The sequence below is a fragment of the Chiloscyllium punctatum genome, chromosome 48 (genome assembly GCF_047496795.1).
Source record: "Chiloscyllium punctatum isolate Juve2018m chromosome 48, sChiPun1.3, whole genome shotgun sequence".
Lineage (NCBI taxonomy): Eukaryota > Metazoa > Chordata > Chondrichthyes > Orectolobiformes > Hemiscylliidae > Chiloscyllium > Chiloscyllium punctatum.
The window spans coordinates 51,240,748-51,253,585 of NC_092786.1; the positions used below are offsets into that span (position 1 = coordinate 51,240,748).

The 12,838-nt window shown below is 42.7% G+C and overlaps 1 protein-coding gene across 3 annotated transcripts in view; it reads right to left on the reverse strand.

Moving 5' to 3' along the window:
* chd2 (chromodomain helicase DNA binding protein 2) overlaps positions 1-12,838 on the reverse strand; it is a 92,884-nt gene that overhangs the window by 21,200 nt on the left and 58,846 nt on the right. For all 3 annotated transcript variants that reach the window (XM_072565203.1, XM_072565205.1, XM_072565204.1), the window contains 6 exons: positions 12,288-12,359; positions 9,159-9,308; positions 6,691-6,839; positions 3,684-3,780; positions 2,352-2,444; positions 2,030-2,203 (listed from right to left, as the gene is read on the reverse strand). In XM_072565203.1, the coding sequence (XP_072421304.1) occupies positions 2,030-2,203; positions 2,352-2,444; positions 3,684-3,780; positions 6,691-6,839; positions 9,159-9,308; positions 12,288-12,359 (735 nt within the window). The remainder of the gene's footprint in view (positions 1-2,029; positions 2,204-2,351; positions 2,445-3,683; positions 3,781-6,690; positions 6,840-9,158; positions 9,309-12,287; positions 12,360-12,838) is intronic.

A 12,838-nucleotide genomic window follows, 5' to 3' on the forward strand; every position in this document is an offset into this window, starting at 1 on the left:
GAGAAAATAATCTTTCATTTCATGCTTTTGATTTGGCTTTGTTGGTATCACATTCTCGATGACAGATTTTTGGGTAGTGCTAGCTAAATCAGACATGGCCCCTGAGATGATATCTGTGGCGTCCAAAATCAAACATCAAATATTCAAGATAGAGTGTTGAGTAAAAACTCTCTGGAACCTGATCGACCAATGGGCCTTGCTCCCAAACATTTAGTGCGTCTCTAATGTATCATCATACCATTTGTCATTTCTTACACCACTCATTCATTGCTCTCTTAGAGCAGGATTGCCAAAGTTGTGTGCAACGTAACCCCATATAAATCACTTTCAAGCAATATGGGCTGATCTGATCTGGGCTCTATGGCTGCAAGAACAATGCATAATCCCAGTGCATCCTGCACTACCTGCTGATATAGGTTTTAAGGCCATTTTACAGCATCAAAGAAGAAAAGATGACCCGAGGTTCCATTTGTCTGCACAACACCCCAGCAGGTATTTACCACTTTCTTGTTAAAACAGAAAACTAACGTTTTAAAGAGCAAGTTAAATCCACATACAAATGATGCTAAATGTTTCACTGCAGCCAGACCAATGATGGATTGGTAGTTCAGTCTGATGTTCCCAGTCCTGCAGGCAAGTCCTTGTTATTAAATGTGCTGCTCCAATGAAGCATCTCCTCAAAGAATAAGGGAGGCATGTGCTTGTTCACTCTACATAAACACACTGCAGAGTGAAAACTAATTCCCATGCCATTCTTTTCCTTGGAGGCTGGGGATGTCCTTGGTCAGTCACAGACCCTTCAGTCCAACTCATCCATGCTGACTAGGTATCTTTTACGAAGGAACATTTTCCCATTAGTACAAGGCCGATAATTAGGAGGCAAAGATTTAAGCTAAGGGCCAGGAGTTGGAGAGGGAATTTTCTTTTTTCACAGCCAGAGGATGGTAGGTAAATGGAACTCACTGCCTGTAATGGTTATGGAGGTGGAAGCTATCAAAAACAGTTAATTATTTAGATTAACACTATAAACACCATAGCGTATCAAGAGCTGGCAAATGAGACTAGAGTGGATAGATTCGCAATGACCTGTATACTGCTGACAGGACAAAGGGCCTCTTTCAGTGCTGTAAACACGAGCAGCGACTCTTCACCTTTTGGCAACCAATCTCCACTGCCATGTACTATTCCAGAAACAGAACTGCTGAAGCATAGTACAGATACACAATCCTTTACCCGAAATCCTTGGCGCCAGTTGTCTTTTGGAATAAATGACATTTTCACAGTGAAGTAAAAAAAAAATTACCTAACAGCAGACGCACATGTGAATAGTACAAGCGCTGAGGCACAATTGACACCAGTCAGTGCTGGGCCACACCACCATGTCACATCTGAGTGACATCGTTTGAGTGGGTGTGGAGATGGGTCACCAGTTCGCACGCCAAAATGATGCCCCACACGCTACGAAAACAATTTCGGAGCTTTTCAGGTTTCCGGTTAAAGGATTATGTACCTGCACAGGAGCCAAATTTTACTTAGTACTGCACTGATTTAAAAGATAAACATTCCCAGCCTGTTACACACCACCTTGATAGCAGCTAAAGTAAAAATCCAGTAAAAACCTACAATTAAACTGAGTGCGAGGCAAAGAGAGCGCAGCGGAAGAGGGAAAGCACGAGAGCAAGCAAAGAGAGAGAAAAAAAAGGAGAGGGAGGATGCAGCTCTCTTCCCTGCTTTCCCAGCTTGCCTCACTCTTGGAACAGCATTGACTTGGTATCTTGACATTCCACATGCAGATATTTTCCAATCAACATGTTCTGCAAACATTATTACACATCCATTGAACCGGTGAGATTTGTACCTGGGCATCCAGGCGTGCAAATAGGCAAAACTACACCTCAGATATACAATGAGAAGGACCAAAGGAGGAAACAAAAACTCAACATAAGAGTGTGAACAGGATTCAGCCATTTTATCCTAGAGAATGAGTGGCACGGCACAGACAGCCACTTGCCCGTGACAGATTCTATACCTTTTTAGTTGAACTTCTACTCCTTGGAAGCATGTAAATTTCTTCCAGCTCTTTCTGCCGTGCCTCCTCTTCAATCTTCTTCCACTGCTCCTCTGGGATGATGTCATCCCATTCCTTAACCTGCTTGTCATCCACTTCAGGCTCATTCTCCTCCATTGTGCTAAAGTTCGCCACCTGGACGGGTGATGAGGAACAGCAAGTCATACATCTCAACCTGCTCAAGGCAACAATCCCCACCCCAATGGCAGTGCCATGTTTGAGAGCACACTACGATAGGTCGAGGCATCAATGCAACAAGCTGATGACCAATCACCAAACTTACCTTGAACTGGGATAGCAGTTCATCTGTTGGACTCACAGACTGCTCATTCTCTCTTGTTTCAGCGAGACGTAGGATCTCTTCGATGTCCATTTCCTGAAAGTGGAGTTGGCAATTTTACTAGCGATCTCATTTAACTGAATGAAACTCAACAGAATTGATGAAAATAATTTCCCCCTTCACCCTGAAGGCACGTGCAGACGTTAAGATATTTGGTCATAGATGATTTTGTCTGTGCACTCTGACAGTGAGTTTCAGGAGATGGAACATAATTAAACTCAGCCCTGTTTTTCCCTTGGGTATAGTCACATGCAATTTCTTGAGTTAGTAGATAGCAATATGTAGCAGGGATTCTGACATGCTCTATCTCCCAACCCCAGTCCAGGAAGGCAAGGACCAAGTGTAGTACATTTACCACATCCTGAGATGATATCCCAAATTAGCACCACCTCAGGTCAAACCTGGAGTCTTCCTTGTTTGTACTGCTCCAGGCAATTTATGTTGTCAACTAAAATGTGGAAGAAACTCCAATTAAACCTACATTTTTCTATGAGATTGCCCAGCAACACTGATGCAAGGCAGCTATGCAGCCAATGATAGCTGTACCTTTAAGGAGCTATTCACTGACTTTATCCCATTTTCCTGCCCATTCCCCACTGCCCTGCAAAATGTAAATAGTGGAAAGTCAACTTCTTTCTGAAAGTTAGTATTGAATCTGCTTCCACCACCTTTTCAGGTAGTGACATTCCAGATCAAAACTTGAAAAGAAAATTCTCATTTCTCCTCCAGTCTTTTCATATTGCTCTTAAATCTGCAACCTCTGGCTTCTAATTTGCCTCACAGCAAAAAAAAACATTTACTCTACCAAAATGGGCGGCATGGTTGGCCAGTGGTTAGCACCGCTGCCGCACAGTGCCAGGGACCCGGGTTCAATTCCTGCGTTGGGCAACTGTCTGTGTGGAGTTTGCACATTCTCCCTGTGTCTGCGTGAGTTTCCTCCCTCTGTCCAAAGTTATGCAGGAGAGGTGAATTGGCCATGCTAAATTGCCCATTGTGTTAGGTGCATTAGTCAGGGTGGGTTGCTCTTCAGAGGGTCGGTGTGGACTTGTTGGGCCAAAGGGCCTGTTTCCACACTGTAGGCAATCTAATCTCTAATCTCAAAACGTCTCTGCAACGTTCAGCATCTCTACCCCGTATGCATAACTATTTACTTTTACATGTGAAAATGAACATCAATTTCAGTTACATTGCAGCACTTTCCATAAATATAACACTAAAAATAAACTTTGAAGTTCTAGCTTTTCAATACTGGCAAAGTCTGCAAGTCAGCAGTACCTGTGGCTCAGACTCCTCTCCCTCTGGCTCTTTGAACAGTTCCTCAGCACCAAACTTTAAGATTGCAGTCAGTTCTTCCTTGTTGAATGGTGTTGAGCTGAAAAGACACATTAGCCATTTCAGTAATCTGTGTCATGTCCAGTCTATGCAATGTGCTCATGGTGAGAAGTCTGAAATGCCCACCTAAAGTACATGCATTTTTCTAGATAGCATTGGCCTCATACTGGGAATGGCCAAGAAGCTGGGCTTCCATCATGTTCTTGGAGTGTTATGGACACAAGTAGTATTCAGCGAAGGAACAGTTTACTCAAGCTTCTCATCCTACTTTCACCAGCGCAAGTTGCAAATGTGCCAAGGGTTCTGTACTACAGTCCAGCGCATGCCTACCTTTACTGGTCCATAAATTGCATTCCAATAATTCCATCTATTATAAAGTCACCCTCAAAGGGCCTAAGCCACTTGTTTATTCTGCAAGCATGATGCTGAAATAGGGAGCATCAAAGCCAACCTGTGGGATAATGGCTAATCTCATGAGGCACTTTCCAAATATAAACAGGGGAAAAAGGCAACAATATCAATGATCACAGAAATAATGCAGTGCAGAAGAGGCTGTTCAGCCCATCGTATGCTGTACTGGCTCTCTGTCAGGACTCAGTACCACTCTCTTGCCTTTTTCCCTTAAGCCTGAATATTGTTCCTGTCTAAATTATTATACACCCTGCTGATTGCCTCAATTGAATCTGTAGTAGACATACAAGCAGTAGGCGGAAAGAACACAGCCAGCCAGGCAACATCAGGTAGTGGAGAAGTCAATGTTTCAGGTATAACCCATTTTCAGAACTGGAGGTGGGAGTAGGAGGAGCTGCAGATCTCCACCACACTTTCAGAAAGCTTACTCCAAAACCTAACCACTGTGTGGGTGAAGATTTTCATATCACATTTGTTTCTTTTGTAAGTTAACTTTTGTCCATGTCCTCCTGCTATTGATCTTATCAATCATGATCGTACTGAATGGCCCACATAATAAGTTGAATGGCTTATTCCTGCTCGTATGTTTCTACACTGCGCAAAACCTTGGATGTGCCTAAAGACATCACGTTTGGTCCTGAACACTGCCTCTAATTACCCTGAACGTCAAGGTACCTCAAAGCTTTGAGCAAACGCAGAGCTATTTCACGCTGCCACTGTGCAGTAGCAATACAAGGGGCTCACCACTAACAGGATGCTGCCATCAGCCAAACAACAGCATTCTGCCTATCACACAAATTAGTATTGGAGTGGATGAATCTCAGTGCCAACAAAATGCTAGCTGTTTAAGCTCCACATCCCAAACATTGGCAGGTCATATCCAGCAGCACATCTCCTTGGCTGTTTGGAACAAGAAAGATACTGACTGTACTCAACCAACTAGAGTTGAAATTGTACAACTGGATATTACTTGCTGAATAACCCAGTGTGCTGACAAATTATACCAACAAGCCACTGAAGTTGTCAGTCAGACTCAGAGTGCGCAGCATTTCTACGTACTAGATACATTAACATGCAAGGTCCTATATACTGCAGACAGACTAAAAATGTGAACATCTTGTGCTCCTTTTAACTTAAAAAGATAACAGCCATTCTCTGGTTCATTTCTCAGAACAATGTCGCAACCAATCATAGTCAACTTGCCTGGCTTAAATTTAAACAAAGCTTATTAGTTAACAATCAGTTACCATCTAACTGGCACATTGTTGGGAGCAACACTTCTACCAGAATTCACCTGGCAACCAATCAGTGCTCTACTCTTCCACAGTATAAAAGGGTTGTACTTTCATATTAGAATTTATTGTAAATTGATCTGGTGAGTACAAGTCAAAAAAAAATTTTTTTTAAGCAATACTCAGTTTACGTACAGCAAACTTTTTATTAATTGACACTGATGGGACTGGGAGCATGTCAGTTTATCAAATATTCCAGATAATCAACGAAAAAAAAACACACTAAGTAACAGAAACCTAATTAGGGGGTTTACATGTCACATTTATATTTTATTTACAGCTTAAATTACTTAAGTAATAATGCAACTTTGCCTTAAATAAAACTTAGCAGCAGTGTGCCTTCTCACTTGCACCCTCAGCTGATTATTGAAGATGTTAAGGTTGACTGCAGTGTTTGACTCAAAACTGAATCAACTTCTGATATTTTGTGTGGCCATTTGATTGAACACATATTTACACGGAGGTAAATAAATAAATAAAAACACAATAATTGGACAGAATAATACAATAAAATTCACAATATTTGAGACACATAATTTTTGGCAGGCTTATCGTGAGTGCCACTTTCTAAGATGCCAGTTAAAACAGTATATTGGATTGCCAAACGACTATTATATGAACATAAGACAGGACAGTTATCCATGTGCAGGAGACAACACTAATTCGGATCTCATTCATTCTGTAATAGAAACCAAAACAGAGCAATTCAGCAGTTCTGGCAGCATTTGTGGAGAGAGAAACAGTTAACATCTCAAGTCCAGTATATTCTTCTTCAATCCGAAAATAAGTCATACTTGACTCAAAATATTAACTCTGCTTCTTTCTCCACAGATACAGCCTGACATGCAAGTTTCTCCAGTACACTGTTCTTTCCGCATGTTTATACATCCACAGCATTTTGCTCTTATGCCACTCTCTCGCTATTCTGATACCCATGCCTTCAATCTCCAGCTTGAGGGTCAGTGTACAACTGGTTGTTAGATGAGCCCTGAGCCCTTCCACAACACTAATTAGTGGAGGTCAATTGTCAAGTCATCACTGTGATCTCCACTGAGACAGGAAAACACAGCATGAACCAAGGAATCAACCTGGGACGCTGCCACCTTCTCTTGACCATGCTAACATAAACTGCTCGATTGCTGAGTGCTCTCGAGATCTGGGAATCCACAGCCATGCATTAACCAAGATGAGCAGCAGAGCCCTGATAGTGGTGCACAGAAGAACGGAAGAACACCAATGTTGCTTACTGTGAGGGACGAGCAGAGTTATCCAACACTGTCCGCCCTGTGGTATCCATTCTCTGGATCACGAGGTGATCTAGCACCATTTTTTTCTTGGCACGTTCAATTATGTCCTCTTCCACAGTCCCTTTTGTAACCAGGCGATAAATATTAACCTGAAATATCAAAACAAAACAGTGGAAATTAGTCAAAGTTACAATCTCTAATGGACATGGGGAAAATAAAATTGGCACAAACCTAGTTCCTGATTATGATGCAATGTAGGAGAAGTGAGCAGGTGCACGTGTGTTTGAGTGTTCGCTGTCCCTTTATAAACAAATACAGGTTAGCACTAAAAGTTGAGAGCTAAATTATTCCCTTATCTTTTCACTTTTTGATAAGGCTCCTTTCCAGAAAGGCCTAACCTTTACTTCAACTAAGTTTGTAGATACATGGTCTCCAATGCTTTAGCCAAATGATTACTTTTTGTATGCAAGTCTAGACAGCAACAGTCAACAATAAAGGTGAGATAATGCTGGAAATACTCAGTACATGTGGAAGTACCTGTGGAGACATAGACAGTGTTAACATTTTTGAGGTTTGAAGACATGCCCTCAACCCAGAATGTTTCTCATTCCGTGCCTAACCCACTGAACATTCCCAGCATCTTCTGAACACATTTTAGATTTCCATCACTGCAGTATTTTATTTTGATGAGTGTCAGTTGGCCAGACTGATCTACCCTATTTGGACACAACGATCCTGCGTACAAACACAAGCACAAACCTAATATGCAGATAATTGCGAAGTACTAATGGCCACGGTTAAGTGATTGGGACAGAGACCCTACCTGATCACCTTCCTACATTATCCAGGCAAAGGGAACTCAATGCAGGTACTCAAATGAAAAAAAAATCAACTATTTCAACACACCATGCACTGAATGGACACTCAACTGATTGGAAAGACTCCAATAACATACTGGTTAATATTTTTTCAACACATTTTGATGAATTCGTTTTCAAGTTAATTTTTCTTTATGACTAAGACACAAAACTTAAGCTGAAGTACAAAATATTCCGATGTAATACAGACTGAAGGCTGCTGTTCCTCATCTGGATATTAATATCCCCACTCCAACTCCAAGAGATTGTTTGCATACTGATTGGGTTTGAGGGCCTTTTCCTTGACCAACTTTTTCACATATCCAGAATATTCCAATAAACCCCAATCATACTCCTACTCTTCCTTTTATAATAACTCACTAAATTGGAATCAGGAACAGGGAAGACAGAAGGATAGCAGCCTTAAATATTAGGACGTTAATACATTCCACTTAGATGAAACACTGTGTAAATATGCTGAAAGGATCAATGTTCCTTTAGCAGGCTTGCTAGGTCCAGAATAGTTATTAAAAGCAGGTCAAAACGTATAACCGACAGCAACAGGCTCAAGGACCCAAAGGCCTAATGAACACAGATGGGAGTTTTAATCTGAAATGTTCATTTTTTAAAATAGCTGTGCTCACTGCAGCCAATGTAAATGCAGTAGATGCACTCACTGCCAATACAGCCTTGCAAGATCACTGCCAGCATTTGAAAACTTTCCTTACGTCAACCCAATATACCAGAGGATCACTCTTCCCATAACATTCAGCACTCTGCAAAGTCTAATAAAGGTGCTTAACTTAATTTTTTCAAATTTCCCATTTTTAAAAGGTGTGTGCAATCCCACTGAGTCAGAGAAGCAGGAAGGTCCTCTCTCTCTCAGCCTCAAAAAGCCACCTCAGTGCCTCTTCACTGAGTGAAGAGGCAAGAGCAGTGGATGACAACAGGAGCATGTGCTGGCGGGGGGGGGGGGGCACATGACAACAAGGGCAGGGGCAGGTGGCCACAACAGCCATGGGGGACTAGAGTCAAGAATGTGTTGCTGGAAAAGCACTGCAGTTCAGGCAGCATCCGAGGAGCAGGAAAATCGACATTGAGCCATGGGGACTTATAACAGGTGCAGGATGGAAGGCGTGATAAATCAGGCATTCAGAAGGTGACAGCCATGTGGGGATATGACAACAGATGTGCAGTGGATGGAGGGTGCATGACAACAGGTGTTTGGGGGACAGGGGTTTGTGACAACAGCCGTGGGGTTGGGGGTGGGGGGACTGTGAAAATACATGCAGGGTTGACAACAGACACTGGGGAAAGGATGACGATAGCTGCATGGGGTGGGAGGGGGAAGCAACACCAGGGAGGGGAGACATTATCAACAGCACCTACTTCCTGTTGCAGTATTTCACCAGGAGCTGTGGTGATTGAGTGTGAGAAAGCAAGTCAACAGTAAAACTTTTACTGTCCTTGACTACTTGAAACTGATGAAAATAGTTAGGGCAAGAAGCTCATAAGCCAAACAATTCATGAAAAGTGGATCTGTCTGTCTTCAACATGCAGAACTAACACAGGCATCACCCCAATCATCCTTCCAACTGAGTGCAAACTGACCTGCTTCTTCTGGCCTATCCTATGAGCTCGAGCCTGCGCCTGCAAGTCGTTCTGAGGATTCCAGTCAGAGTCAAAGATGATCACAGTGTCCGCAGAGGCAAGGTTAATCCCAAGGCCCCCTGCTCTCGTAGAGAGGAGGAAACAGAAGTCCTGAGGATGGAGATGGAAAACAAATAAAGAACTAGCACATGCAGAGAAATTTCTTTCGAGCTACGATCTGAAATACAAAGTCCAGAAGAGCGGAGGAAGTAGATTCAATAGCAATTTTCAACATAAAAGTGGAGAACTACTGAGACGATGGGGGTGGCACAGTGGCAAGCATGCTGCCTCACAGCACCAGAGTTCAATTCCACCTTCGGACGATTGTCTGTGTGGAGTTTGTACGTTCGCTCTCCATCTGCACAGGTATCCTTTCCAAGTCCAAAGATGTGTGGGTTAGGTGAAATGGCTATACTAAAGTGCCCACAGTGTCCAGGGATGTGCTAACTAGGTGGACTGGCTATGGGAAATGCAGGGTTACAAGGATAGGTAGGGGACAGGTTTGGATGGGATGCTCTTTGTAGGGTCGGTGTGGACACTGTGGCTGCATCCACGCCCTTGCGATTATATGATTTTATGGTACAAGAGGTCCATCAGGCAGGTGAGTGGAATTAATTGAATAATTTCCAAAATGCTAGCGCAGGTGCAAAAGTAAATGGATTCTATTGGTGCTGCACCATTCCAGGATTCTATAAGGCTTGGTCTATTTTCTACTGAAAACCAGGGTGACAGAGTAAGGCCTGTAGCATTGAACAATCCTCCAGGTTAACAAGAGGAATGAGGCCAAATTGAATAATGTTTGAATCAGCAGCTTGTAGTCAATAAACCTTGCAAATTGTAACTGGCCAAAACTGAGGGTGAAGAGATATTTGGGGAGGTATCCCTCAGATCAGAGGTTGAAGAGGTGATCAAAGTTTGTGAGAAGATTTGTAGCTCGGGTGCTCGTTGTTGTGGTTCTGTTCGCCGAGCTGGGAATTTGTGTTGCAGACGTTTCGTCCCCTGTCTAGTTGACATCCTCAGTGCTTGGGAGCCTCCTGTGAAGCGCTTCTGTGATTTTCCTCCGGCATTTGTAGTGGTTTAAATCTACTGCTTCCAGTTGTCAGTTTCAGCTGTCCGTTGCAGTGGTCGGTATATTGGGTCCAGGTCGATGTGTTTGTTGATTGAATCTGTGGATGAGTGCCATGCCTCTAGGAATTCCCTGGCTGTTCTCTGTTTGGCTTGTCCGATAATAGTAAGTGTTGTCCCAGTCGAATTCATGTTGCTTGTCATCTGCGTGTGTGGCTACTAAGGATAGCTGGTCGTGTCGTTTCATGGCTAGTTGGTGTTCATGGATGCAGATCATTAGCTGTACTTTCGGTTTGTCCTACGTAGTGTTTTGTGCAGTCCTTGCATGGGATTTTGTACACTACATTGGTTTTGCTCATGCTGGGTATCAGGTCCTTCGTTCTGGTGAGTTGTCGTCTGAGAGTGGCTGTTGGTTTGTGTGCTGTTATGAGTCCTAGTGGTCGCAGTAGTCTGGCTGTCAGTTCAGAAATGCTCTTGATGTATGGTAGTGTAGCTAGTCCTTTGGGTTGCGGCATGTCCTCGTTCTGTTGTCTTTCCCTTAGCCATGAACACCAACTAGCCATGAAACGACACAACCAGCTATCCTCAGTAGCCACACACGCGGATGACAAGCAACATGAATTCGACTGGGACAACACTACTATTATAGGACAAGCCAAACAGAGAACAGCCAGGGAATTCCTAGAGGCATGGCACTCATCCACAGATTCAATCAATAAGCAAGTCGACCTGGACCCAATGTACCGACCACTGCCATGGACAGCTGGAACTGACAACCAGAAGCGGCAGATAAAAATCACTATAAATGCTGGAGGAAACATCACAGAAGCGCATCACAGGAGGCTCCCAAGCACTGAGGATGTCACCTAGACAGGAGATGAAACGTCTGCAATACAAATTCCCAGCTCGGCGAACAGAATCACAACATTGAAGAGGTGACCCCCTGGTCTGTACCGCTTCAGTAAGGGTGCAGTGAACAGGAAATTCATATGGAATATTTGATCATAAAAGCAACAAGGGGAAATTGGAGAGGAGTAACAGTCAGGACTACTACTCAGTTAATCCCACTGTTAATATTTGTTAATGTCATTGCTAAGGTTAAGGGAAACAAGGGTGATTATTTTAATTGTTTCAGAGCACATATCAATAAGGAAGAGCTGCATTTTGGGGCAGTTGGTTCAGAAGACCAAGCTAATAAAGTCCACACTAAAAATGTATATTTCTTTATTTCTAACTCACTGACCGGCTTAGAATCTTTAACAGTTAAAACAGAGACAAAGTTGAGTTTAAATAAAAATAATCTGAACAAATCTAGAGTTATTTTAAGCGCATTTCAGAAAGATAAACAATTTAGCAAATCAAAGCAGGAGTACATGTGGCAAGACGCCAACTGTGCAGTGCAAGTGCCACGTATTGCAATGTGATGCTATGCCAGGCCAACTGATACTAAACCAACCTTCTGACTCAAATTTCCTAAATGAATTCTTTATTCAAAGCAAGAACTGCATGTGCTCGCTTCCCTGTCAACAATACCCTGACAGGACAAAGTACAGTACACTGACTGAAAAGCACTGCTGGTAACCTGTCCAGGCAATGCAATGAAGTCTCTGCTGACAAACATTTATTAATCAAGGATAGATAATGTTAAAAGGAGAGGATAACTCTGAAGTGATAAAATATTAGGTACGTACAGAGTGACATTTGTTAAAAAGTCCTAATATCTGGTCTTGTGCATGCACATTGTCACTGATAGATAAAGTAGAAGGAAATTAAAATGGTTCAGCCAAGAATGAATGATTTGGGCAAGGATTCAGTCTCAAAAACCTGGGATGGAGCAAGCAAAATTTTAGTAAACAGCCTCAGAAAATGAGGGATGACTGAGCAAAATGCAACACCACCAGAGTGAGCGAGAGTTCATTCATTTCCAGGACAACCAACCATTCACAATATAAATTTTTTTAGAAAGTGGTGGTGTAAGAGTTGTCAAGCTAGTACTGGGAAAGATGTGAATCAACACTTTCTTACCTCTGATCCTTCTGCGTTAAAGTGATCCAAAGCCTGTTTCCTTAACTCGCCTTTTATAGATCCATCTAAACGCTGCAACATGATAAAACAAGACCATTACAACTGTGTGCTGAAAGGTTATCCAGAAACTCTGAAGTGCAGATTGCTCATCTATTTTTATTCAGATACTTGGTCCAAAAATAATCCTGGCTTAAAGGAGAGTGCTTAGTCGACAACTACGGGAGGGGCTTGCGTCATTGAGCAACTTCACAAAGGCAAGTTAGCAAAACAGTCACAGACTGCAACCAAATTTGACCCTGCTATCCAGAGATTTGCCACCAGGTGCATTCTCATAAACCTGCAGTTATAAACATCTTTAAAATAATAATGGAGAAAAATGAACTGGGTGGGTTGGAGGGATGGGCTCATCTTTGAACGTTTGCCTTTGACAGCCATTTCTTTACTCAATTGAGACTGGTTAGGCTTTTCTGGAAGTGTTTGGTTGGAGAAGCTAGCCTTAGCAGCTTCAACAAACCCCCCAGTACACAGAGCCCCATAGTGTTATCTACAGC